We start from the raw sequence: 25,640 nt of genomic DNA, 5'->3' as shown, positions 1-25,640 counted from the left end.
CTGACCTATAGATACTAAGATCCAGATTGCCAGGCCAAAGTCTTTGAACAATTAGAAATATGGCATCTAAAGAATGCTTGGGAGAGTCCATCTGAGCCCCACCCAGGTTGACTCTCCAGACTCACCTAATCCAGGCAGTCTCTCTCTTTCTTTAATTAAAACTGCCCTCTCTGTAAAAGGTCACACAATTCATCTTTTACATTCCAAACACAGAGCCATGGACCACCCAGAGCAAATTTCCATGATTCTTCAGGTGTCCACCCTATACTTTCAGGAAAGTGCTAAGAAGGTTTACCAGAGAGAAAATATTGGCAATACTTTAAATTAGGGTGAAAAATAAAATCTGGTCTTCTAGAGGGCACTGCAACTTCAGCTAAGAAATGAACAAAATACAAAACCAGAGAGAGAAGAATGCTGAAGCATGTGTGTAAGACACATAAGACCATAAGAATATGGGAGCTAACTCCTTACTTACAGATTTCGTACAGGTTTTCATATTTCCTGGGATCTCCTTTTGACCTGGGTTTGGGAGGACAGTGCTGCTATTCATCTCATAAACTAAAGGTATAAAACCAGGATGTTGAATAAACTGTCATATTCTGGGGACAGGATTTGACCAGGTCAGATACAAGTCATAACAAAATAATCTATGTCATCAATGAGCTGTAACAAAATTTAGTTCTACTGTAATATTACTCCCTACTTATGTAGGCATTTTTACTTTTTAAAATAATATGTCAGTTACCAACACTTTAAGATGCATATCAACATATCTAATACAGAGGTCAACCACACGATGAGACCTAGAGATAAGTGAGTCCATGCCTCTGCTGTTTCTGTAAGTGTCTCCTAATTGGTCTCCCTGATTCCGCTCTTGCTCCCCACAATTCATTTTCCACCCAACAGCCCAGTGATCTTTCAGAAATGTAACTCAGATCATTTTCCTGCTTAAAACCTCCAAAGGCTTGGAATAAAATCCCGACCTTCTTCCCAGTGCTCCTGGGGCCCTTCCCATCTGCTGCTTCGCGCCTGTCCGACTTCAGCCCCAACTGTCCTCATGGTGCTGCAGCCTCACCAGCCTGGCTCTTCCGCCTTAGGGACTTTGTACCAGCTGCTTCCTTGCTCGGCCACATGTTCCCTCCTGACCGTTCTGTGGCTGATACCTTGCCATTTACGTCTCTCTTCAAAGTCACTTCCTCAGCAAAGCCTACCCACACCACCCAATCTCTACCCTATCTCCCTGCTTTATTTTCTTCACTGCTCTTACCACTGTCTGAAGTTACTATACATTTGTATAGTTTTATTAAATTCAGCACACTGTAGGTATTGTTCTGTGACTTTTTTTTCCCACTTAACAGTATGTGTTGGTGATCTTCCCATATCAGACTGAATAGGTCTATGTCATTCTTTTTAATGACTGTGTAATAATTTTCCAGATGTGTGTAACCATAATTTGTTTAACTGCTTGCTTATATATTTCTGATTTTTTACTATTACAAATAATGCTGAATACATGTTGATACATCTCTGTGCACATATGCAAGTTTTTTCTGTAGTGTAGATCCCTGGAAGTGGAATTGCCAGGTCAAAGGTTATGCCCATTTGTCATTTTGATAGATGCTGACTGCCATATTGCTTTCCTAAAAGCCTTTGTCAATTAATACTCCCGTCAACTGTGGGTTAGAATGTACACTTTCCCTCATCCTCACTGACACTAATTAATATCATTAAAAATTTTTTTCCCTTAAGCGATGCACAATTGTATCTTATTTCATGTCATAATCCTAAAGGCCATTTTAAGATTGTTTTGCGCTGGTGTCCCCTGGAATCAAGCCTTCAGCTCAGTTGAGGCAGAAGCAGCAAAGCCCTCTGTGAGCTCTGAGAGTTTCATAAGACAAAAGAAACCTTTCAAAGCAGCCTCATCCATCGCTGCAGAAACCTCCTCTGCCCTGCAGCCAGCAGAGCTCAATCAATAACCTGGAGAGCAGTGGGCCAGCCTGACACTTCCTGCATGCGGCTGTCCCCCCATCCATCATCCCACACAACTCAGCGGAGGCTCTAAAGTACAGTGAAATCTGCCCAAGTGCTGCACACCCTCATCCCCAACCTCAGCTTCTCTGACATCCCTCAGAACCCTTTGTTTGGTTTCTCTTCAAGAGGAAAGAAGATCAGGGGCTGGTAGCAGTCAGAACCTCAGTCTCTGGAGATGGCTTTCCAAGCTGAGAGGGGAACCTCTGCTCTCCTTAGAGGAAGGCAGGACAAAAAACACCACCACCACCACCAACAACCAAAAAAACCACATCACGTTGGGGCCATGGACAAGCTTTGCTGGCCAAAAGTAAGACTTCTTGGACTTAAAACTCTCACATTGGCAATATTTTTTGAAAAGAGTTTTTGAATTTTCCCTGTTCTATTCCACCTTCCTCCCCAAAGGAGCTGTTGGACTTCCCCAGGAAATAAAAATATGACCAGTGTTCCCTGAGTGCCAGTGCTATGCTGAGCTCTTTGCATCTATTATCTAACAACACTGTGAGCCTGATAATACTATCTCTAGTTTAGAGATGTCTGCAGCCAGAGCAGTTGAGTAACTAGTTGGGGAACCCAAGGCCACCCCGCTAGTAATGCCTGGGGCTGGGTTTGAGCCCAGTGCCTGTAAATTTATGCTTTATTGCCTCTAGGTGGGGTAGGTGTCTTAAGCTAAGAAGTTGCAAAGGCTTTATTTTGGGGTGTTCACAGGTTACTGTGCATTTCTTTGCTTTTAGATTTCTTAGAGAAAAGTCCAAAAGAACAGTGGAATTACTTTAAAATTGTGTCCTTTCGGTGTCCTTAAAAGAGTCCCACATGTAGTAAATTTTCTATGAGCTGACTTCCCTTCTCCACTTCCGTGCCAGTTGATACTTGCTCTTTGGTTCACTGCGCATCCTGGTATGGTGACCAACTGTACTAGTGTCCTATTGCTGCCGTAATAAATCACCATAAACTCATCGGCTTAAAACAACACGAACTCATTACTTTATAGTTCTGGAAGTCTTAAAATCAACGGGTGTTCTCTCTGGAAGCTCTAGGGGAAAGTCCATACCCTTGCCTTTCCCAGTTTCCAGAAGACATTAGCATTCCTGTCTCATGGTCCCTTCCTCCATGCTCAAAGCCAGCAGCGCAGCGTCCTTAGATCTCTCTTTCTCTCTCTCTCTCTCTCTCTCTCTCATCTCTGCCTCTGATCTCTGCCTCTGCTGTCACATCTCCTTCTCTGACTCTGACCATCCTGCATCCCCTTTGTGATTACATGGGGCTCACCTGGATAATCCAGGATAATTTCCTCATCTCAAAATCCTTAAGTCACATCTGCAAAGCCCCTTTTGCCGTATCAGTCACAGGTTCCAGGGATTAGAACATGGACATTCTTGGAGGGCCATTATTCAGCCTACCACACCAATCGTCTCACTTTGTCAGGGACTAAGGTCTCCTGGGACGTGGAACTTTCACTGTTAAAACCACGGAGTCTTCAACAAAACCAGACAGTTACCCTAGAAGGGCGCTATCATTCCAGAAAGATATTTCTACTTGGGAAAGTAGAGAGAGAAGATAAACACAAATAAGAAAGCTGTAAAGGAATCAGTATTTTTCCAATAACATTCTTTAGGGAAAAGGCAACTTCTAACCTTAAAAAAAAAAAAAAAAAAATCTCAGTACTACAGCCTCAGTGTGACCACGTCCTTATAAAAAGGAACCTCCTACATTTATTACTCTCCCACCTGTCTTACCTGATAAAAACAAAGCTATTTCCTGAATAAGTTCTATTTCAAAGCCTGAATCATCCCTAGGTAAGAAGCCTATATGTTAAACTTTTACTCAGAAAGGTTGATACAGTGTAGAATAACAGACTTGTAGTTAAAAATAGAGCCTGATCCCTTGCAAATGACACAGACTTGACACCCTAATGTGAGGCCATAGTGGGTTTTCTATGTCACCTGTCTTTATTCCTTCTCCTCACCTTCCATTCTATCCCCCGCCCCAATCCACCCACCTCCCCAGTTATATTTAGTATTACAGTCTGTGGGTTTCTAAAATAATTTTCTCATGTGTTTTTGAGTTTCACTGAAGGGGAAACTCATTTTGTGTCATATTTTTACACTGTATATTCAGCTTTCCATTTCTGAAGAAATAAATACACAAAACCCTTTTTCAACAATGGGTGAATCCAAGAGGCCTGGAGTCTGGTTTGGAAAGGGTGGGGGATGGGAATCTGGCTGGCTTTTCCAACAGATTTGAACAGAGGCCAGATTTCTGGGGTGGCTCCTGTCAGCAGAGACATGTGAGAGGTTCACTCGGCAGGGTCTGTCAGAAGGGACCATTGTGGAGGGCAGGGTCATAAGTCATTTCCCAGCTGTGAAGACAAAGGGACTCGAATTCTCCTAAGTTAGAAATAGGAGGAGAAATAAGATCAGCAGTCATGAGGAAGTGACCATGTGGCTACTCCTGACAGCCAGCTCAGGGCTTCAAGCAGTGGCCACAAAAGCTGGAGAAATGGATGGAAATCTAGGAAGCAGAGGAAACTGAGGCACGCCAGGGGTTCTGGGGAGCATTTGTTACTTACTCTGGTGAGTCTGACAGCCCGTGCCTGCAGTGAGGGTGGGGCAGCTGGAGGAGGCACAGATGGTCAGGGGAACTGATTCTGTCTCCAGTGGAGCTTCTGGAGGTTTGCAGGGCTGCTCTGTGCATGAGCCCTTTGGTGCCTCAACCTGACCCCATATGCCTCCGAGCCCAGTCCTCCCCTTCCACTAGACATGCACTGGCCATGGACACGGGGCAGAAGAATCCACCAGGTCTGGGCACCCTGTTATCCCTTCGGAAATCTAGCTTCCCTCACATGCCTTCCCGAGTCAGAGAAACAGGACTAAGAAGATGTCTTTCACTCTGAAGAAAAAACTGTGGCCTCATAACCTCAAGGGGCTTCCCATTTCATGGTTTCTCCTATAATTGGGGTAAAGGGTACGGGGGAGGGCCGAGGGCACGTGCTGGTGTGTCCGCATTATCTCCCCCAGTTCCTGTGAGGGCTGATGGCAGCCGTTTGTAGATGGCCAGCTAGGGGTGTGCCTGGCCGGGTGGAAGAAGAGAAAGCTACCTGCTCCCTTTGGGGAGTAAACCCATAACTAGCCTGTACTTACTGGGGGCCTCAGCCTCCCTAGCCCATCGTGTCCAAGGGACAGCATGGCAGGCTCCCATGGTCCCACCTATGGATCAGATGTCAGGGCAATACTACCCTTTCATACTTACTTCAGATTCAAGAAGAAATCTCACTTGAAAACTGTCTTAAGGCTTAGGCTGGACAACTTAAAGAGGGAGGCCCTGGTATGATCATCTGTTCCACCCACCCGAGAGAATATGATTGCCCAGCTCTCTCGTTCCCAAAACTATCCACATCGGGACTGGAGGATCTGGGACCAAAGGAAGACCCAGAAAGGCGCTGCGGCTTGTGAGGGGTGTGGGGGGAGGCACCCGTGGTGACCATGGAGGAAAATGGCTTTATTGCTTTTCAAACAAAGCCAATTCCTGCCTTGGTTCATCTGCTCACATCATTTTGTTTCCCTGGAATGATTGTCTTCCTTTTATTTTAAGAGGGAGGTTTTACTATTTTTAAGGTATGGCAAGGCCAACAGATCAAGAAATGACTGCCATTGTAAAGAAAGTTGGCTATACTCACAGATCCCAAGAGGAAGGGTCACGCCACGCCATGGGGGGACAGCAGGGTCGGTTGGGAGGCAGCAGGAGTGGGGAAACATGGGCAAGAGACTTTCTGTGCTTTCTGTGAGAAGGACAGGTGAGGCAGGGTACGCAGGCTTAGGCTTGGCTAGTTTGAATCAATTCAGTGGTTTCTGGGGCATAGGGGATGGCCCTAGTGTTTTGGTACTTAGTCCTGGGGTGATTAGGGCAGCAGAATAGTGGCCCTGAGTGTGAGAGCCCTTAGAGGAAATGGTTGGGGGTCTGGATTGGTTGGTTTGCATTTGAAAGTTGCTCTCAAGGGCCAGTTGTTTACTGTCTCTAGGAACTGCCTGACCCTGAGAGAGGCAGACCCACCAGGGTCAGCAAGGCCTCACGTGTCAAGGCATCAGAACACGCGAAATAAAAAGACTCGCCTACTACACCTTCTTCTTCTCTATCAGTGTGCAGCTCAATCTCCTCTGTTCTAGGAAGGCTTCCTAGGCCACCCCACCCCACTGGGCTAGCTCTCTCCCCTGAAGGCAATGCTCATTTTGTTGCTCATTTTGGTATCTAGTCCCTAAGCAGGGGGTATGCTGTGTCCTTCCCCCACCCCCACCCCGTTCAAAACCTAAGCTCCTTGGAGATGGGGATTGTGTCTTTTACTTCTCTATGTAGCAACTGGCACAGAGCTGTGAACATAATAAGCACTCATTAAATTTTGGTTAGGGAATGCTCCCGGTTCAGTTTGGTAGACCACAGGGACGGCTTCTTCAAAAAGAATTTTTTTTCTTAACCTCTAAACAGGAATAACCCGTCTAGAGGGGCTCACAGCTTGGTTTCTTCCTTTCTTATTCAATGTTTGATCTTTCTACAGGTCAGAATGTTTACAAATCCAGACAGCCTCTGTGAAATTCACAAACAAGGAAAATACAGGCAGCTTCAGCTGTGAATACAGCTCAGAAGGGGTCATTTCTAATTGCAGCTGAAAAAGAAAAATTGAGTTAGTATCGATGCTCTGACCACAGTGTTTCCTGCATTAACTCTCCGGAAGGGGAGAGTAGATTGCACGTGTCAGCCAGGTTCACTGAGTAGCCAGGAGGCAGAAGAGACATGTCTGTCTCATAAATTTTTATTAATGGCCAAATCATCCACATTGTGTGCGTCCTCGTCTGCTCAGTCCAGCACAGGCTATCAGGAGGGCCACCTGGTTCCAAGTGGCCTGGAATGAGCTGTGGGACACAGTGGATCCTCAGGGTACTGAGGGCAGGACATGGCAACACCGCTGCTGGCCACAGGATCCTCCATGAGACCGCACAGAGAGCAGGTCAGACCTGAGCGTAAAATGTTAGAGAAATTTGGCTCCTTCCCTGGGGCAGAACTGATGGACAAAACAGACCACATTTTGGGAAGCCTGGCATGAAATTAAGTTTCAGAGCTCCTAGCTACAGCTTTGCCAATGGCCTGGCTTCCTGCCAATGTCCAGAAATGCCCTTGTCATGCAAGGTGGAGGTGATGGTGGAGCAGGGGAGAAAGAAGAGCTTCTTCCGTGGGTACCTTAACATTGCAGAGGCTTTGCCACCTGTCTTTAGTTCCTTGCTATTTAAACTGCAGTCTGTAGATCAGCAACTTTGTTTCCACTTGGGAGTTTGTTAGAAATGCTGAATCTCAGGCAGGGCTGGAACTAGGTTGAGGCAGGAGGGATGGCCCCCTCTAGGGCAAAATTTAAGGGGGCACCCAGAAACTTAGTAATCAAGAGAAACAATATTTTAAAATATCAACATCAATGCAAAGAATCCATGATGAGCAAAATATCAACATTTTAAATAAAGGGAGGATCTGACCCTGCACTTGAATGATCCCACCCCACTTACCCCACATGCACGTCAAAGCTTGAGAAACACAATTGTAGAAAGCCCCCTTGTTGTAACAACCCAACATCTTGGAATTCAAATAGCAGCAAAAATGGAAAGCGATGGGCAGAGATGAAGTTCCAGAAGTGTCCACCTCCACCAACTGCAATTTGTCTGGATTTGCACACCACACCACCTTAAAATCATAATGTTTTGTAGTTAACCATGAACTTCTAAAAAAAATTATTTTGAAATAATTATAGGTTCGTAGGAAGTTGCAAGGGTATAGAGAGATCCCATGTACCCTTCTTACACTTTTCTCTGAAGATTACTTTCTTAGTCCATTTGGGCTGCTATAACAAAATACCTTAAAGACTGTGTAATTTATAAATGACATAAATTTATTGCTCACAGTTCTGGAGGCTGGGAAGTCCATGTCTATTGAACTCCTGTCTTTCTTCAAGACCAAACTAAACATATATCTCCTCCAAGAATCCACTGCCAACTCCCCCAAGCCCCCAGGCAAAATTAATCTCTCATCCCTTTTTCCCCTTCTCCTTAATATCTCAACTATGGTACAAAGTTGTTCAAACTATAGTTCATGAACAGGTTTTTGTTTAAATTTATGATTATAAGAATAGAATGCACTAGAAGATATCAGTGTGCTGTAGTAAGGTAATATATTTGTTTCTGTTAAATATACATATATATACATATGTAAGTTTTGTGTCATGAAACGCGTTTCTTACTGTGTGTTGTAGTGAAACAACAACATTGCCAGCGACTGCTACAGCGCTCATCCCAATCTGTCTCTGTTAGAGTCATCAGTACAGCCTCTGTTTCTTCATTATTGTGAAACTTTGGAAAATAATAAAGACATCTTTATGCTCATATTCCTCTAGCATCCATCATGATGTTTTGTGCTCAATAAACATTTACTAAATTGAATCAAATTGATCACAATCATAACTCTTCTGGGTTTAACTATTTCAGATCAAGTGCCCTTTTTCAGGGTTTAGGGTTGGGGATATTCCTTTCAGAAACCGCCTCTTTGCAAGGCAGTGAAGTTTGGGGCATTGCCAGGGGAAAGGGCTCCTCATCTTGGCCAGAAGAGAAGGGAGATAGCTTCTAAGACAATGAGGTTCTTTGATGTAATGATTTTCCCCTGTACTTTCTGGAGTGTGGTCTGAGGAATGACGTGGGTGAATGTCTGGACTAAGATGGCTCAGTGGAAGGACACCCTGCAGGGGCAAGAATAGGGAGGCAGTTACATTAGCTTTCTAAGTGTGAACATTTATTGAGCATCTATTGCTCGTAAACAAGTCACTATCTTGGGTGCTTAAGAACGAAAGAAGTCTTGGGTATAGGTGACAAGCTGGACCACATTTGGACCACAGATATGTTTTTGCAAACCCACGCAGTAGTTCAAAAGGCAGTGTCAAGGTTGTTTGACCTACAAGCAGCTGAACACAAACCATCTTATACCCAGTTTCCTTCCGACATGTATGTTAACTGCACGTTTCCTTTGGCTATGTGTGGGACCTCTTATCTGCGGCAAAGTCCCTGTCTTTGAGGAGCTCATAGTACAGAAGAGGAGCTGGGGCATAAACTTTTGGAAATAATTTCCAGGTCCCTTGGACTAGATGCTTAGTAAGGGAGTAAGACAGTAAGTCCAGAGGAGGAGGATACTGGACAGAGCAGGTGTGCTGGAAGTGGGGTGGAGCTGGGCTTCAGAAGAAGTGCTTGGGTAAGTGGAGAGTAAGGAGAGGGCACTTTCTGGGGGACAGGGAGAGTAAGGGAGGCCTGGCTTAGTGTAGCAGAGGGTCTGTGACAGCCAAGGGCCAGATGGAAATGATCCTGAGGAAGAGTGGGATATGAAGGGCCAAGAGGAAGAGGAGGGGGCTGTAAAATTCATTCAAACAGAAGAGTTTTATTACAATGCATTTAAGTTGGCCTCAAAATAAGACTTGAAAACAAGTGAAGTAATATTACCCTTTTAAAAAGCAAATGTGACACATCCATTAGAATGGCTAAAATCTAAAAACCAAACAATATCAAATGTTGATGAGGATTTTGAGCCACAGGATCTCTTATTAATGACGGGAATGCAAAATGGTACAGCCATTTTGGAAAACAGTTTGCAGTTCCTTTCAAAACTAAACATACTCTTATTACCATGTGATCCAGCGATCATGCTCCTAGGTATTTATCCGAATGGGTTGAAAACATATGTTCATGCAAAAACCTGCACATGAATGTTGTATCAGCTTTATTCATAATCACTAAAAACTTGAAGCATTCAGGGTGTCCTTTGGTGGATGAGGGGATAAATAAACTGTGGAACATCCAGACAATGGAATGTTATTCAGTGATAAAATGAAATAACTTATCAAGCCACGAAAAGACATGGAAGAACTTTAAATGCACTCAGTTTAGTGAAAGAAGCCAGTCTGAAGAGGCTACATACTATATAATTCCAACTATATAGCATTTTGGAAAAAGGCAAATCTATAGAAATAGTAAAAAGATCAGGGGTTGGGGGAGGGGGATGAATGGATGGAACACAGTGGATTTTTAGGACAGTGAAACTGTCATGGATATATGTCATTATGCGTTTGTCAAAACCCATAGAAGTCTATGGCACAAAAAGTGAATCTTAAAGGAAACTATAAACTATAGTTAATAATAATGTGTTAGTATTGATGCATCAAGTGTAACAAATGTGCTACACTAGTGCAAGATTATTAATATAATAGGGGAAACTTGGGGGGAAAGGCTGGGGAGCTGAGTATGTGAAAATACGTACAATCTGCTCAATTATTCTGTACACCTAAAAATATGAGATTTGCTGAAAATATAAAAATAGCCTTTTAAATTCTTTCAATCTAAGAGATTTCATATTGAAAGAAAAACAGGAAGCAAATGTGGTGAGAATTATTTTTAAGCGTTTAAGAGGGCCAGCAAGGTAATGCAGGAAACTTGCTAGTAAACTACATAGCCAGCCCTGCTGCCCAAGCCCTCGTTCAATTACAAATTCCCTACTATAAAATCCTGGCCAGATTTCCTCAGCGGTACAAGCTCAGGCCCTGCTGGGATTTGTCCAATGAGCCCCCTTGGAAGTAAGATAGAACCAGACTTTTTAGCCCCTTCTAAGTTTGCTGAACTTTATCACAAAAATGAAATTGGGCTTGTCTTATTGTTTGGAAAAGCAACATTGCATTCCTTTCAAAAGAAAAAAGGTTTTTCTTTGGCCAAACTTTTTTTTTTCCCCCAACTAACTGTAATGATGGCCATCTTTTGGGCTGATTGCTAATTTTCCACAATTATGCACAAGGCCTTTAATTTTGTTTTGGTGGTTTTTCTCTTCAGAGCAATTAGATGAGGCAATCAGCACATCTTTCATATTATAAGGAGTTTTTTTTTTTTTTTTTTTTAACTACTCCTCCACCTTGGAATTTCTGCAAGTGACAATGGGCATAAATTCCAATCTGTAACTGTAATGGCCTTTATTGAGGTGCTTGTTTTAAACCCCTCTGAGCTACAACTGGGCTCCTTTAAAGCAGGATTAATCCCCTTGAGTTCTAAATCCTTTTGCTTTGGGGGCTGAAATCTGGTTCCATAACCTTTTGAATCACCAGTGTTTGCTTTGAAAGTTGACACTTTCTATTTAAATGGCAAAAAAGAAGGGAGATAGACTTTAGCGTTACAGAGCTGAATGTATTGATTTCAATTATCTCCTTTAATCCACACCTTTCCTCTTTGTAATGTGTGATTGTCTTCTCTTAATTAGAAAGAGCCAGGGATTATCTGCACAAGACTGGAAGGTTCATCGTGATTGGAGGGATTGTCTCCCCTGTCCATGACTCCTATGGAAAACAGGTGGGTTCCTTCCCCTGCCCCTCTCCTCCTTCATCCCCCCACCCTGGCCTGACAGCTCGTCTGGCATAAAACTGCCCCGCTGCCCTCTCTGCTAAGATTCCTGGAAATGCTGAATGCCCGAGAGCAGGCGTCCATACTGCTTCCCGTCTCAGGACCACAGTCAGACTTGAACGAGTGGATGTTGGAGCAGCAGCTGGGAGGAACTGCTGCCCATGATCTGGCAGCTGCTCACGGCGTGGCCCAGTCACACTCATTACGAGAGCAGCAGGCACCCCTGCTGGCTGTGGCTTGGCATGGATGCCAAATTGGCTGCTGGTTACGGGCTAAGCTGCATCGGGCAAGTCTTTCCCAGGCTTTTAGGAGAAAATGGCCTATGCCTCATAATCTGATTTAAAATTCATTTCCCTGCCCCTCTCTCCCTGCCACATGTCCCAGAAAATGTAGGTCTACCAGTCATTTCCCCTTTCTCTCACAGATACAACTTGGTGGGCTCAGCCACACTGAGTCATAAGACAAGGCAGCATTTGCAGAGCTAGGTCTAATCTCTGCAGGGAACACACTTGCCGCTGCGTAAATGCAGGCTCATCTGGTGACCCTGTTGGGGTACTATACGCCACACACCCTTTGCCCTTTTTTTCCCTCTGCCACTCCATGTCTGTCTGTGTGGCACATGCACAAGTAAGGGGGTTGCCTCTCTCATTCCATCTCACCACTAAAAAGTGGCTGCACTTTTCTGATGGGCTGGCTTGGGGTGGGGTTCCAGGGATGTTGTGGGGAACAGAGGGAGCCTCCCAGTGATTCTTCTGTTGTTTCCCAGGGCCTTGTGTCGAGCAGGCACCGTCTCATCATGTGTCAGCTGGCTGTCCAGAATTCCGATTGGATCAGGTAGGGAGGGCCTGATGACGCCAGAGGCAGGTGGCCCTGGGACTCACTGGCAGTGAGGTGTGGAAAGAGGGAAAGACCCAGCAGTAATTTGGATCCCCAAAGCGTAGGGAGGCAGAGGGAAGGCATATAAGCCCTGTGCAGGCAGTAATTAGGTAGACCTCCGGGGGTGGCACAATGGATAGCTTTATTTTTGAACCAAGCTAGGGGACCCATGAAACTAAAGAGGGAGATTTAAGTGTTTCATCTGCTTTGGCACATCTGGGTTCTAGACTGATTCTTTTTTATTTTTTCTTTAATTTTTTTTAGTTAAGAAAAAAAATTTTAGATTTTATCATTACACAATGTAAACATTTTTTGTGGTCCTTTACTAATTTCTCCCTAATCCCCCTTCCCCCTCCCCCTTTCCCACCTCTGGTGGCCTCAGTTCCATTCTCTCCTCTCGAATGTTTGGGGAATTATTGTGATTGTTGTAGCTTTCTTTCCTTTCTTGTTTATTTATTTATTTATTTTCTGCTCCCACTTGCAAGCGAGGATGTGCGGTATTTTGCTTTCTGTGCCTGGCTTATTTCACTTACCGTAATTTTCGCTAAGTTCATCCATGTTGCTGCCAATGGCAGCATTTCATTCTTTTCTATGGCAGATTAGTATTCCATTGTGTATATATACCACATTTTCCTCATCCAGTCATCGACTGATGGACATTTAGGTGGGTTCCAACTCTTGGCTGTTGTGAATTGAGCTGCAATAAACATGGGAGTGCAGGTGTCCCTTTGACATGATGATTTCCATTTCTTTGGGTATATACCAAGCAGCAGAATTGCTGGATCGTATGGCAGTTCTAGCTGTAATTGTTTGAGAAACCTCCATACTGTTTTCTGTAGTGGCTGCACTAATTTCCAGTCCCATCAACAGTCTAGGAGGGTTCCCATTGTCTGCATCCCCACCAGCATTTGTCATTCTCTGTTAGCCTGATTCTTAGAGCTTTCAAAAACATCATTGGGTTTTGGGTGAGGCAAGGCCAGAAAATCTGAAACGCCTCCCACTCGCATTCCCACTAACTTCCCTGGACTCTGCCTTTCAGGGAATGTTCCCTGGCCTTGGCACTTCCCTGTTCCCGTACTTAGGCTCCCTAAGGGCCCCACACCGACTCTCAGGCAGAGGTGCCGGGCCTGCCAGCCCTGCCCTTTATGGCATTCATACCAAGTTACACCCAGCGGTGCCTTTCAGGTCACTGCTTTTCTGGTCAGACATGGTCTAAGATGGCAGCACCCCTACCCCCCACCCTGCCCCCATCCTGTCATCCGCTGAGCTTGCTGTGTAATTAAAGCAAGCTTCCACTAATTATGCTAATTATGCTCCCCAAAGTTCCTACCGTTATAATTTGCATGAGAAGATGATGTTTTAAAAAAAATAATGGCACACCATTTGTGCTGTAATTTCCCCCCAGGGAAAACTAAACAGCGCCTAGAGGTCTGCATGGAAGGGGGGAGCGATGAGAAGCTGACCTCGGCAGGAGGGATGTGGAGACAGCCTGGGAAGAAGAGCCGGGTGGGCGGAAATGAGAGCAGTGAAGGGAGCGACAGTAATAATTGAACAGTGATCCGTGCCGTTGTGTGCAGTGATTTGTGTGAGAAGCACATGCCCTTTATGGATTCTCGTCCCCCCAAGACATAGGTTTGGTAGAGGCAGCTGCTTTTTCTCAGGTGAGAAACAGGCCCGGAGAAGTCAAAAGGCTTGAGCAGCAGCACACTTGTGGCCAGGTCAGCATTAGAAATGAGGCCTCTTAATGTAACCCCTGATCTCCTGGGAAAATGGGGTCCAGCAGGGAAAACACTGGGCAGGATGCTGTTACTGCTTGGATGTGCTTAGAAGATTCTGGAATCACTCCCTCATTCCCTCATTCCTTCAACAAATATTTACCAAGTGCCTATTGCCTGCCCCGTGCTGTTTTAGGCCCTTGGAAAATCAGAATTCCGAGAATCGAGATCACTGGGGATTTAAGAGCTAGCTGTAGAGATGGGGGCTGGCTGGGGCACACAGTTTAGCCAGGTCGAGTTCGCCTATCTCTGGGCATCTGTGTGCACCTGGGGCAGGGGATGGGTGGTTAGGGCTCTGGGAGGAGCCAGGTTGAGGGTGAGCTGACCGTCTAAGGGTTTTCAGTGAGTGAGGTCTCCTCTCTGAGAACCTTAGGTGTGCGTACATGGCAGGGGATAGAGAGAGAATGCTCAAAGGCTGAGAAAATGTTTGGGAAATATCCCAATTTAGCAGCTCATTAAGTTGACAATTAAGCCCAAATGCTGCCTCCGCCTGGGGCTGGATCCCTGCTCACTGCACAACCTAGTGTACAGCAGGGGTTGGCCAGTCTGTGGGTCTGTGCCTCCAGTCTGACTGCCCTGCCCCACGTCCGTGCCCACGGGGCACGCACTGCACAGGGAGGCAGATAGGGTGGATTCTCTGTGCTTGCAGCCTGTCAAGGACAACCTAAGCCACCACTTGATGATCGTCTGGCTCATTTAAACCTCATCATAATCCTATACAGTCCAGAGGAGAATTCCCATTTTGCAAGTAAGAATAAGAGCAAGACACTGTAGTAAAGCAGTGCACATATAAAACTTACTGAGCCCTTCTAACAAAACCATAAGAAAGTTACTGCTGTTATTCCTGTTTCACAGATGGAGAAAGTGAGGCTCTGAGAGATCACATAACCTTCCCAAAGCTGCACAGTTGGAATGCTGAGGCTGGGATTAAACCCACGCAGACTGGCATCTCATTAGTCTATGCCACACTCCTCTCATTTTACAGAGGGGGAAACTGAGGCTCGGAAAAGTGTTTCATGCCCAGGCTTTACCTGATTTGAGATCTAAGCACATGTTTGCAAAGCTCCCTAAGCTATGTGGTCTTTGGAAGGATACAAGGAAAGAGGGTGAGAATGGAATCCAAGGGAAACCTCTCTCCCACGATGTTAGGGTGGACCCATGGGAGTGCTATCAGGACACCTGGCAGACGACCTGCAGTGTGTTGGAACACCATCGGGACCTCATGAAGGTGAGCTGGGCCGCGGCTGAGGGGTGGGTGGACCACCAGGATGCAGGGAAGGGGCTGGGCCCGCAGAAGCCAGGCAGGGTGGAGAGAGGTGCTGCTGGCCTACTGACCTGGTTTCAGCTTCCAATTTCTCTGCCAGTTGAGGGAGAGTCCAGCCACGAACAGCACGAAGGGGCGCAGTGAATTAGGAATCCAGAGCGGCATCAGGGCTGCTCCCTGCCTTCCACCTGCCATGGCCTCGCATTTGGGGGCTGCTGTGGATATGACTTGAGGAGCTTTCCTCATCTGGGAGCAGGTTTAAGTGGGATTAAGGGGGCCACAGTCATAGGACTTCAGAAAGTGAGGAGAGGAGGAGACTGGATAAAGAAAGCAGAAGAGAGGGATGCTTGGATGAGGTCTCCTTACGCTGCGATCCGATGCTGCAGCTGAGGCCCTGCACACCTGCCGGCCATCACACTCTCATTCCCACCCATTCCTCCTCACAAGAGCCCCTCGGGCAGATGGTGTCTGATCCCTGTTTTATCAGTGGGTAAAAGGAAGCGCAGAGAGGAGCCTGCGCATCTAAGAGCACCCAGTGAGTGCTTAGTGAACACACAGGAGTGGGAACTCCCGTATTCCCGACAGGAGCCTGGGGCCTGGGGCTGGGCTGGCTGCCAGGTAGAATGGGCTCCAGCCCAGCCAGCAGCACGGGCCAGAGTGTGCAGAAAGCACCCTTCCCCAATCAATACCAACCCATCGACTCCCTCAGTGACAGGATGCAAAGCAGCGCCATCGAGAAGCCTGACCGCCAAGACAGCAATCAGTAATCCTGCTCACCCCCACTGACTGACATGGAGCCCTCCCCTTCCCCAGATAACAATCAGCAGGGCCATGTGCTAGCACAGGGAGAGCCTCCATCCCATCTGTGTCCTTGCTGTCAGATGGCCTGCCATGGTCTTCTTGGGGAGCAGGCCCTGCCCACCCACACTCCAATACCATGCCCCTGTGCTTTATTTTAATAAATAGGGGCTCAAACCATCCTGGGAAATCAAGGGAAAGACCAGGTGGCTGTTGCTTAATCTATTAAGTTTTTTCTCCCGTGGAGTTGGAGATAACTGATCTCTCTTCCCTCTGCTTTCAGAACCCTTCACACACATCCTGACTCTTCTCTAGTTCTCTTGAGAAGACTCTGACAGGGGGTCACACTGACTGTGCTGGTCTCAACAACAGCAGTTGTACAAGGGTGTATCAGTCAGGATAGGCTAAGATATGCTGTTGTAACAAACATCCCTAAAATCTCAAGGGCTTCACATAAGTTTATTTCTCATACTACCTGTCACATAAGTTTATTTCTCATACTACCTGTCAGCTGGGGATTTTTGGGGCAGAGGGGGCTGTGCTTCTTCTAGTTACATAGAACCTTTTATTTATTTATTTATTGTTGGTGGCTGGGCAGTAAGGGGACCCAAAACCTTGACCTTGGTATTATCAATACCATGCTTCAACCGAGCCAACTGGCCAGCCCCCCACACAGAACCTTTCAGGCTCCATGATGAAAGGGACCCTTTAGGCATTCCTGAGCGCTGGCTACAGTGGCCATGAAGCCTGGTTATTGTATTGTCATTTAAATGCCTGGGCTTCCTGAACTCTCCCTCTTACTCATGCTCAATGCATGAGTCTGGGCCAGAGAAGCTTGGCCAGGAGCCCCAGCTGTTGCCACCATGGGCAGAGGCTGGCAGAGAATGAAAGGATTGGGAGGGCCCCCTGCCTTACAGCAAGAGCTCAGAGCTGCTTCCTAAGAACTCCCAGCCTTCCCCATCCTGGTGTGAGGCTGGTGTTCCTGGCACAGAGAGTAGACCTGCCAGAGAGGTAGACACGTGACTTAACAGGTGGCTCAGGATGACATTTGGAAAGGTCTCTGAGAGCGGGAGAGCCCATGAGGGCTGGTGAGGGCCGGAGCCAGGCATGCAGCTAGGCGTGTTCTTCTCTGGGATAGGACCAGTCGAATAGGACTGATGATGCAGCAAGGGGAAGACATTCCTCAGCTACTGGATCAGTTATTAAATCGGAATGTGGCATCTTCTTTTCTGGCAGTGCAATGATAATAAAAGGAGGCAGGCTACCTCTTCCACCCCACCAGCCACAGCCGGGCAGAGAAGCCCACAGCAGGCTGAGAGGATCCCAGGGTTCCCGGCCCTGGCTGGCTCCCAGATGTGGCTGGGTGCTGCTGTGACCTCCTCCTATCAGGAATATTACAAAAGTGACAGGTCACCCCACCAGACAAATGCCTGCCCTTCTAGGGCGCAGAAGGACTCACATGCTGTTCTACTTGCAAAGTGGCCTGTGGAAGAGGTGTCTTCAGAGGGTCACCTCAGTGCTGGGACTTAGGGGTCCTCTGGCAGAGTTTTTCTAAGCCAGAAAGGGTGGTGGGCAAGAGTGGGTGGTAGGCACCATCACTCCCAGGATGCTGGCTTCAGGGAAGGGACCTGGAATAAGCAGTGGCTTGTGAAGCTGAACAGATGGAAAATGCATCCTTTGTTTCTCTGTTGCCCAATAGCTACTCTCCCGCTCACCTCCGGCAAGTGGGGGTTGCTTCTGGGTCAGCTGTGAAGAATGCTGCATTATCAGCTCTCTTTTCTGTGCACTGGGTAGAAGCAGCCGGCCAGATAACACAGGACAATGGTTTATACACATAGAATTTCCGTTTGGCTCTGGAATGTGTATTCCCACTGTTGAGCAGGGGAGAGAGTGCTCAGAAGCCACCCACCCCTCCTCCTGCAACACAAACACACCCTGCTCTGCCTGGCACTGCTCTCTAGCTCCGCCGTGTTGTTGACTTCTCTGGTCCAAAGAGGCAGCAGGTGGTGATTGTGCTTGTGTGTGTGGGACCTTTCCAAAGCTCACAGAGCCCTTTTGCAGACATGGTCTCATTTGAGCCCCAAGAAGTAGGCAGGGAGGGCATATATTCATGTTTTGCAGGTTACAACATCTGCTGCTGTTTCTGAAGTTCCTACCATGTGTCAGGCCCTCTGTTGGCACTTTGCATATGCTTGCTCGTGTAATCCTACCACAATCTAAAAAGGCAGGCATATTGTTAGAACCTTGAGTTGAGGTTCCGGAGAGGTTAACTAACTGTCCAAGGTGACATAGCTAGAAGAAGGCAGAGCCTGAATTGGACCCAGGTCTGTGTAACACCACATCCCATGCTTTCCCACTGAGCTATCCTGTCTCCTGCCACCCTAGTGACTGCATGGGGCAGCTGGGTCTAGAGCCCACCGCAGGGCTCTCCCTCAGCTGTAGGCGGCCTCACTGTGATGGTCAAGTAGATGACCCTTTGGAGATAGCTGGGAAATGCTTTTCAAAGTCACTTGGCTAATGACACTGACTCAGCACTTCTGCCTCTCCCTAGCGAGTGACTGGCTGCATCCTCTCCAATGTCAACACACCTTCCATGACGCCTGTGATCGGACAGCCACAACATGAGACTTCCCAGCCCATTTACCAGAATAACAACGTGCCCACCAAGCCCACTGCAGGTAGGGGAACATTGGCACAGTGGTTCTCAAACTTCAGAATCATCTGGAAAGCTTGTTAAAATGCTGATTGTTGGGCCCCGCCTCAGAATTTGATATAGTAGGTCTGAGAGGGGGAGGAGGATTTGCATTGTTAATAAAGTAATGCTCCTTCTCCACGGACCATACTTTGAGAACCCTTAATATAGAGCATGAGAGCAAAATAGTCACAATCACATTGAGGGAGAGAGAGAGAAACAGGGTGTCGGTGTACATTCTTCTTCTGCATTTGAATATAATTGCCTTAACTGAGAATTAAATACACAAAAAGGAGCATTTTTCTCTGCCTTTTCCAGGGAGGTTGAGGATCTTGCCCAAGGTCACACAGGGAGGAAGTAGCAGGGCCATGAGTCACCCAGGCAGTCTGCATCCAGAATCCCCACACTCTTAGCCATGTCTTCAGTGACAGAGAACAGGGGCCACCAACACTTACCCAACGTCTCGTTCTGCATGTCCTGATGGTACTCAGTGCTTTTCATGCATTCTCATTTAAATCAGTAATTCTGTGATATACACATTATGTTCTCATTTACAAATGGAAAACTGAGATTCAGCGAATGTAAGTGATTTGCCTAAGGCCACAAAGCTCAAAAGTAGAAGAGCTAGAATTCATATTTAGGACTGGTAGGCTCCAAGGTCCATGCTTTAATGTTTTCTCCTAGACCAATTCCAAGAGAGAGATTCTGGTACTACTTTTCAAGCCTAGAGACCATAAGCTGTTATATTAGTGGTCTAATATAAAGAGGGTAATTCACAAAGAAGAGCCAGAATTTTATAGTTTCTATACAGCTACATGTGGGGGCTCAGAAAAATTTTCTGGATTGGAGCCCAGAGAGATAATTGAAAACCAGATCCCTCTTAGCCAAATAGCATATCTGATGATTCTAAAGACCATCTGCCTGGGAAGGAATGCCTTAGCCCAGCAGAAATGATTCCAAGAGTACACTTTGCCACAGGCTGAGTCTCCTTGGATGAGGGTGTTACTGTCCAGTGGGGAGAGTGGCTAAGGATAGGCAGGCTTAAGACAAACCCAGTGAGGAAATGCTCATGATAGAAAACACACAAAAAAATCAACAGCATAGGTTCCCTTTAAATGTAGGCTCTGATCCAACTTGTGTTGTGTGGACATACTTGCATAATAAACACTTTAAGAATGGAAGAAAATAAATAATGTACCAATATGTTAGCCATGGTTTTCTCTAGGGGTGGGCTTATGGGTGCTTTCTATTTTCCTTTTTACATATTTTCCAATTTTTCAGCAATGTAATAAATGACAGAAAATAGGTTCCAGTCTATAGCTCACGATGCTTGTGCCTTGGACTGCGAATGAACAGAAGGGATTTTTGCTGTTATTTTTCTGTTCTTTTCTCTCTACCCTGCTTTTGCCTTCCACTCTCCTACCCGCACCCCCTCCAGTGCACCCCTGTTGTTTACAGCGGCCCCCATGCTGGGCCGACCCGAGTGTAAGTAAGTTGCGCATGGTTCTCGCCCTCTGTTCCTGTCTGTCTTGCTCTCTCTCCCTCAGCCAAGATCTTGGGAAAGGTGGGAGAGAGCCTCAGCCGGATCTGCTGCGTCCGCCCGCCGGTGGAGCGCTTCACCTTCGTCGGTAAGGCAGCAAGCACCTTCTTTCCCAGTCCTGTCTCTTGTCTTTCCCTCCTCCCTTCATCCATTCTGCAAATACCCCCAAGCACCTGTGCTATGGTCTGGATGTTTGTGACCCCCCAAAATTCATATGTTGAAACCCTAACCCCCGAGGTGATAGTATTAGGAACTGAAGCCTTTGGGAAGTGATTAGATCATGAGGGTGGAGCCCTCCTGAGTGGGATTAGTGCCCTTATAAAAGGGACCCCAGAGAGCTAGCAAGTCCCTTCTACCATGTGAGGACACAATAAGAAGGTGCCACCTATGAACCAGGAAACAGGTCCTCACCAGACACAAAATCTGCCAGTGCCTTGATCTTGGACTTCCAGCCTCCAGATTGTAAGAAATAAATTTCTGTTGTTATAAGCCACCCATTCTATGGTATTTTGTTAGAGCATACCGAACACACTAAGACAACCTATTGTGGGTGACCATTTGTAGATCAGTAATTGAAAGAGATCAGAGGTAAACCGGAATGTCCCCAGTCCCCAGTCCCTGAAGCTGTGATGGGAGCCCAGAGGGTGTGGTCAGCCTGGCCTGGAGCTGCTTGGGAGGCCTCCTGTGGTCATCCCCTCTCCTCGAGGCCGTGCTCATTCCTCACCCCCACCCCCATAGAATGGATCCACACACCTGAAGGCTTTCAGAGGGGCCCAGAATCCTTCCTCAGGTCATCCCAGCTCTGGCAGTGCCTGTACTCCTGCGGAGAGGCAATGCTCTTTCCTAATTCCCTGTTTTTTGGCTGCTCCCCAAGGACTCAGCATGCATGAGAATATCAGGTCACTGGGGCTCTTTCTCCCGCAAACCCCAAATTCATCTTTGCAGAAGAGCTGAACTCCTAGACTTTCTTTCTTTTATTCTTTGGGGCCTACTTCTGTCATTTCTGAGATGTCCAATTTCAAGCATCACGAAAAGGAACGAAGAGGGATGGTTGAGGAGGAAGAGAGGTAGAGGACTGAGAGAGCACTTTTGTGGTTTTGTGTGTGTGCATGCACTTGTGCACAGCAGGCACCCCATGCAGGCATCTCACACACCAGAGTGCACCTCAAAGTCTATGCCCTTCACCTCTTCCTGTGGGCTCTCACAGCATTCCGCCATGTGAAAAGTCTCAACATCCCCAGTTTTGCTTGTTCTTTAAGCCAAGTAACCCCTAAGAAGAGAGGGCTACTTCCTGTGACTTCAAAAGCCATCTCCCTAGGTTTTGAGGACCTTGCGTTTGTGGGCAGCCTCTCTAAGATTCAGAGGGAAAGAGAAGGCGCTCAGCATGAGAGAGGTGTGTTTGCCATTGGTTCCCAGTGAGGCTGTCTAACTCCGAAGTCCCAGAAATGTGAAGTCCTGCCCCTGCAGCTGGAGGAGATGCCTCCTCTCAATTTTATGCTGGACTGTGCTGTCCATTCGCTCTCCTTAGATGTCCCCGTGCAGGGAGGCCCCTCCTACTCCCACCCTCCTCACCCATCCCAACTGCTCCTACCAAGGAGGCCCTCAGCCAGACCACATGTTGGGTAGCAGGAAGCCACTTCCCTAATGCTCTGTGTCCCCTTTCTCCTCCTTAGATGAGAACGCCAACCTGGGCACAGTGATGCGGTACGAGGAGATCGGTGAGTGGGGCTGCGAGAGCGGGGATAAGTGGAACCGCCTGCTTCCACCTCAGGCAATGTCTGGAGGGCAGAGGCTTGAGCACTCTGGGTTGTGTTTGCAGCAGCATCCACTCTCGGAAGGATGATTGTTCCCAAGCTAAGATCATATTCTTAGCTCCCCTTCAACATCTCCTGACTGGACTCAGGCCAGTTCCTAGGAGGTAGGACTGGATCAATCAGCAATTTTCCCTTCAGAGCTTCTCTTCCCTCATCTAAAAACATGAAAGTTGAGCCGAGTGCTAGCTGGAGAGACTTCTTTTGCCCATAGACACTGCACATAAACGAGGCAGAAGAGCTCACCTGCCTTCCTTAGCAGAGGTGTTCAGTGCTTGAAGGTAGAGAAGGATAGGGGAACTGAAAGCCACCTCCACAGCCTCCCCTGCAGCCTTGGGCCATGGCTAAGGCACCCCACTTCTGTGTGAGGCCAACCCAAGCTCCAGCCCAATGCCAGAGTGGGCCAGAGTGGGTGAGCGCGTTACACAGAGCTGTCAGGGTGGGGAGGAGAAGCAAAACCAGAAAAGTTCGAGTGGACGAGAGACACAAGAGGGAGACCCGAGTATCCAAAGCTGGGGAAAGGGTAGACAGACACCAAAGTGAAGCTGGAGTTGGCACAGGTACCAGGTGACACGGAGGGCTGGTGACAACAGGAATGCCTGGACCTCTGTGATGAGAGGCAGCCTGGTGTCCAGCAGACACACTCAGTCTTAAATTCCTGCTGAAAAGACTCCAAGCACCCCCTCCTGGTACTCCTCTGTCTGTGGGCTGGAGGTCAGGGCTCCTGCATGATCCTCGAGGCGTGGGACTGTACCTGAGCACCTGCTCTCCCCAGACATGCCATCATTTCAAGGGGCTTCTCTGGGTCCCATCCTCTGATCTATGTGCAGTGTTGTGCCTAAGTCAGCTCATACTGGTTTGCCAGATCCATCTGTAAAGTTTTCAGGAATTTTGCATACCAGTTGTTAAACAAAGCCAGTACTAAAAATTACGTTATATTAACTTATAATTAAATATATGTGTTAAAAACAAAGGAAATGAATACTCAAAACTCCTTGCTTCCTAATTATCTTATTGTATTTTAATATCCTTTATTTACCAGCACATCCATGTCTGAAGGTCACAGGGAGGAGCACCTGGTTTCCTGGTTGCTCCCCAAAGCAGGCAGGAGCATTTGGCTCCAGGTTCTGCAGCCCCAAACCCAAAAGGCAAGGATGGGAGTGAAGGTGCCAGCGCCGGGTGGAAAGCCCACTTCCCTGCAGTTCTGCACCTGGCCAGGAACTGCTACCTTCCTGGGCAGCCTCCTGGGCAGCCTCCCAAGCAGCAGAGCTCAGAGCAGTCTTAGGACTTTTAACTGTATTCCAATGCATGTTTCCCTCTTTCCTTGTTCCAGAGGATTTATTGTGGCCAAGCATCCGCTATGATCTTGTTTGCCTTTCCAGCACGTGGACTTCTGTATTAGGCCATCTCCCACCCTGACTCAGGGAGCTCCCCCTCCCACCGAGAGGGCACTGCTGTCCGTGTTTGCGCTTTCACCAATGTTATCTCACTATAGCCTCGTGAGGGGCAGGGTTGTCAGCCCCTTCTGGCTTACTCCTCTAGCTTCATGTGATCCTAAATTGAACTGGAGAGTGTCCTCTCACCTCTGGCTTCCCTGAGGCTCTGGCTGTCTACCTCCCTGTCCCCACTGTTCCCTGAGAGGGAAGGGGTCCGCCAGTGTCTGATAAGAAGGCACAGTGCAGGGTAGGGAATGGCAATCACTTAGGCTCAGAGGAAGGAGAGCTGGGTGGCCACAGCTGTCAGACAGATTCATGGCGTGGCGTGGCCCAGGTGGCGGGCTGCCTTGGTGTGCAATGGGAGCTGGGGTGCTCCACCCTGCCTGGGCTTCACATATCTGGGATTCCTGGAAGGGGAGTGTGGAGGGAGAGCACTGATTCTGGCTCCTGGTCCTGGGTCAGGGTGACCTTGGGAAGGAGATAGAGCCCAAAGGAGGTGGAAGGGAGCTACACTGCCTCCTGAGCCTTGTGCTCTGCGAGGCCCTGGGGCTCACACATCCCCCTACTTGAAGTCCCCTTGCACACTTCACGAGAAAGAACAGCCATTTTCCCCTAGCCCCGTTAGCATCTGTGACCCCATTTCCGTGTTTCTCACAGCTGACTGCTCCTCAGGGCTGGCCCAGGCCAAGAGCTTGCGGGTTGAAAACATGCCTTAGTCTCACACAATAAACTGGGAGAAATCACTGCTGCCCTCCAGCGGCTTCCTGAGGAATCTCAAGCCCTGCTGGGGTTGCTTGTCTGTTCTGGTCCTGTTCTGGTCCTGCAAGAAACGGCAGACTGCCCCCCCCATCTTTAACTTTCTGTGCTTTGACTTTATATATATATACACACACACACACATATATATATATATATATTCCACATTATTTTCAGGTGGAAAGTGAGTCCCTGGCTTGGGAATAGGAAAGAGCTTCATTTTCATGGCTGTAAGCAGGGTTTCTCAACCTCGGCACTGCTGACATTTGGGACCGGATAATTCTGTGTTGTGGGGGCTGTCCTGTGCATTGTAGGATGTTTAGCAGCAGCCCTGGCCTCTACCCACTAGACGCCAATAGCACATCCCCCTTTCCCGGTTGCGACAACCAAAACTGTCTCCAGACATTGCCAAATGTCCCCTGGCAATTGCAAAACTGCCCCCAGTTGAGAACCACTGATGCAGAGAATGCTGAGGGCCAGTACATCCTCTGGTCACAGCTGTCTAACTGAACTTTTAGGCAACCAGAGGTACAGAGCCTCACTCTTTCAACAGAGAACCGACCTGGAACTCTGGGTGGCTCTAAGTGGGACTCAGGGACCAACAAAATCCCAGGAATGAGCCCAATCTGGCAACTCCACAGGTGGGGAGCTGGGCCAGCAATCCCATGGCATACGATGGGGAAGGGGGCATTGACTCAGGAGGCATTTCCCCCAGCGTCCCCATGATGCGAGAGCAGAGGCCACCATAGCCTCCACAACCATCCCAGGTTGCCCAGGAGGCTCCCTGGCAGCCCACTGCCTCTGTCGTCAGCTTGTCTGTTGGCTCTTACAGTTGCCGTGTTTGAGCACCTACCATGCGCCAGTCACCCTGTCAGACCCTGGGGCTGTAAAGATAAGTTCCCCGCACATAAAGGGATCATTAGACTATGTCATGATAGGATGGAGAAAAGTGAGGGTGCAGGGATATTTAGTCGTGAAGACCCTAGCCCTCCATGGGGCTCCCTGAGGACCCTGGATGACAAGATACTGGCACTTTCCATCATCAGCCCAGCAGCCTTCACCCACCTCAGACCACCTGGAGACTCCTTCCACAGCAGGGGCACGCCTGCCACCTGAGGGTCCTCATCAGGCCCTGAGCTAGCTCTGGGGTCTAAGGCAGGCAGAGCTGTGGGCAGGCTCGTCTCACATTTCCTGGCCTCCGGGTCTGGGGTG

General features: G+C 47.7%; 1 protein-coding gene across 1 annotated transcript in view; it reads left to right on the top strand.

The window, feature by feature from the left end:
* NMNAT2 (nicotinamide nucleotide adenylyltransferase 2) overlaps positions 1-25,640 on the top strand; it is a 131,785-nt gene that overhangs the window by 89,288 nt on the left and 16,857 nt on the right. The window contains exons 2-7 of the mRNA XM_063106801.1: positions 11,341-11,429; positions 12,247-12,314; positions 15,281-15,359; positions 18,745-18,871; positions 20,433-20,513; positions 22,099-22,143. Coding sequence (XP_062962871.1) covers positions 11,341-11,429; positions 12,247-12,314; positions 15,281-15,359; positions 18,745-18,871; positions 20,433-20,513; positions 22,099-22,143 — 489 coding nt within the window. The remainder of the gene's footprint in view (positions 1-11,340; positions 11,430-12,246; positions 12,315-15,280; positions 15,360-18,744; positions 18,872-20,432; positions 20,514-22,098; positions 22,144-25,640) is intronic.

Source organism: Cynocephalus volans, chromosome 8 (assembly GCF_027409185.1).
Source record: "Cynocephalus volans isolate mCynVol1 chromosome 8, mCynVol1.pri, whole genome shotgun sequence".
NCBI lineage: Eukaryota > Metazoa > Chordata > Mammalia > Dermoptera > Cynocephalidae > Cynocephalus > Cynocephalus volans.
Note: the sequence above shows the minus strand (reverse complement) of the source record. Positions and strands in the feature narration are given on the sequence as shown.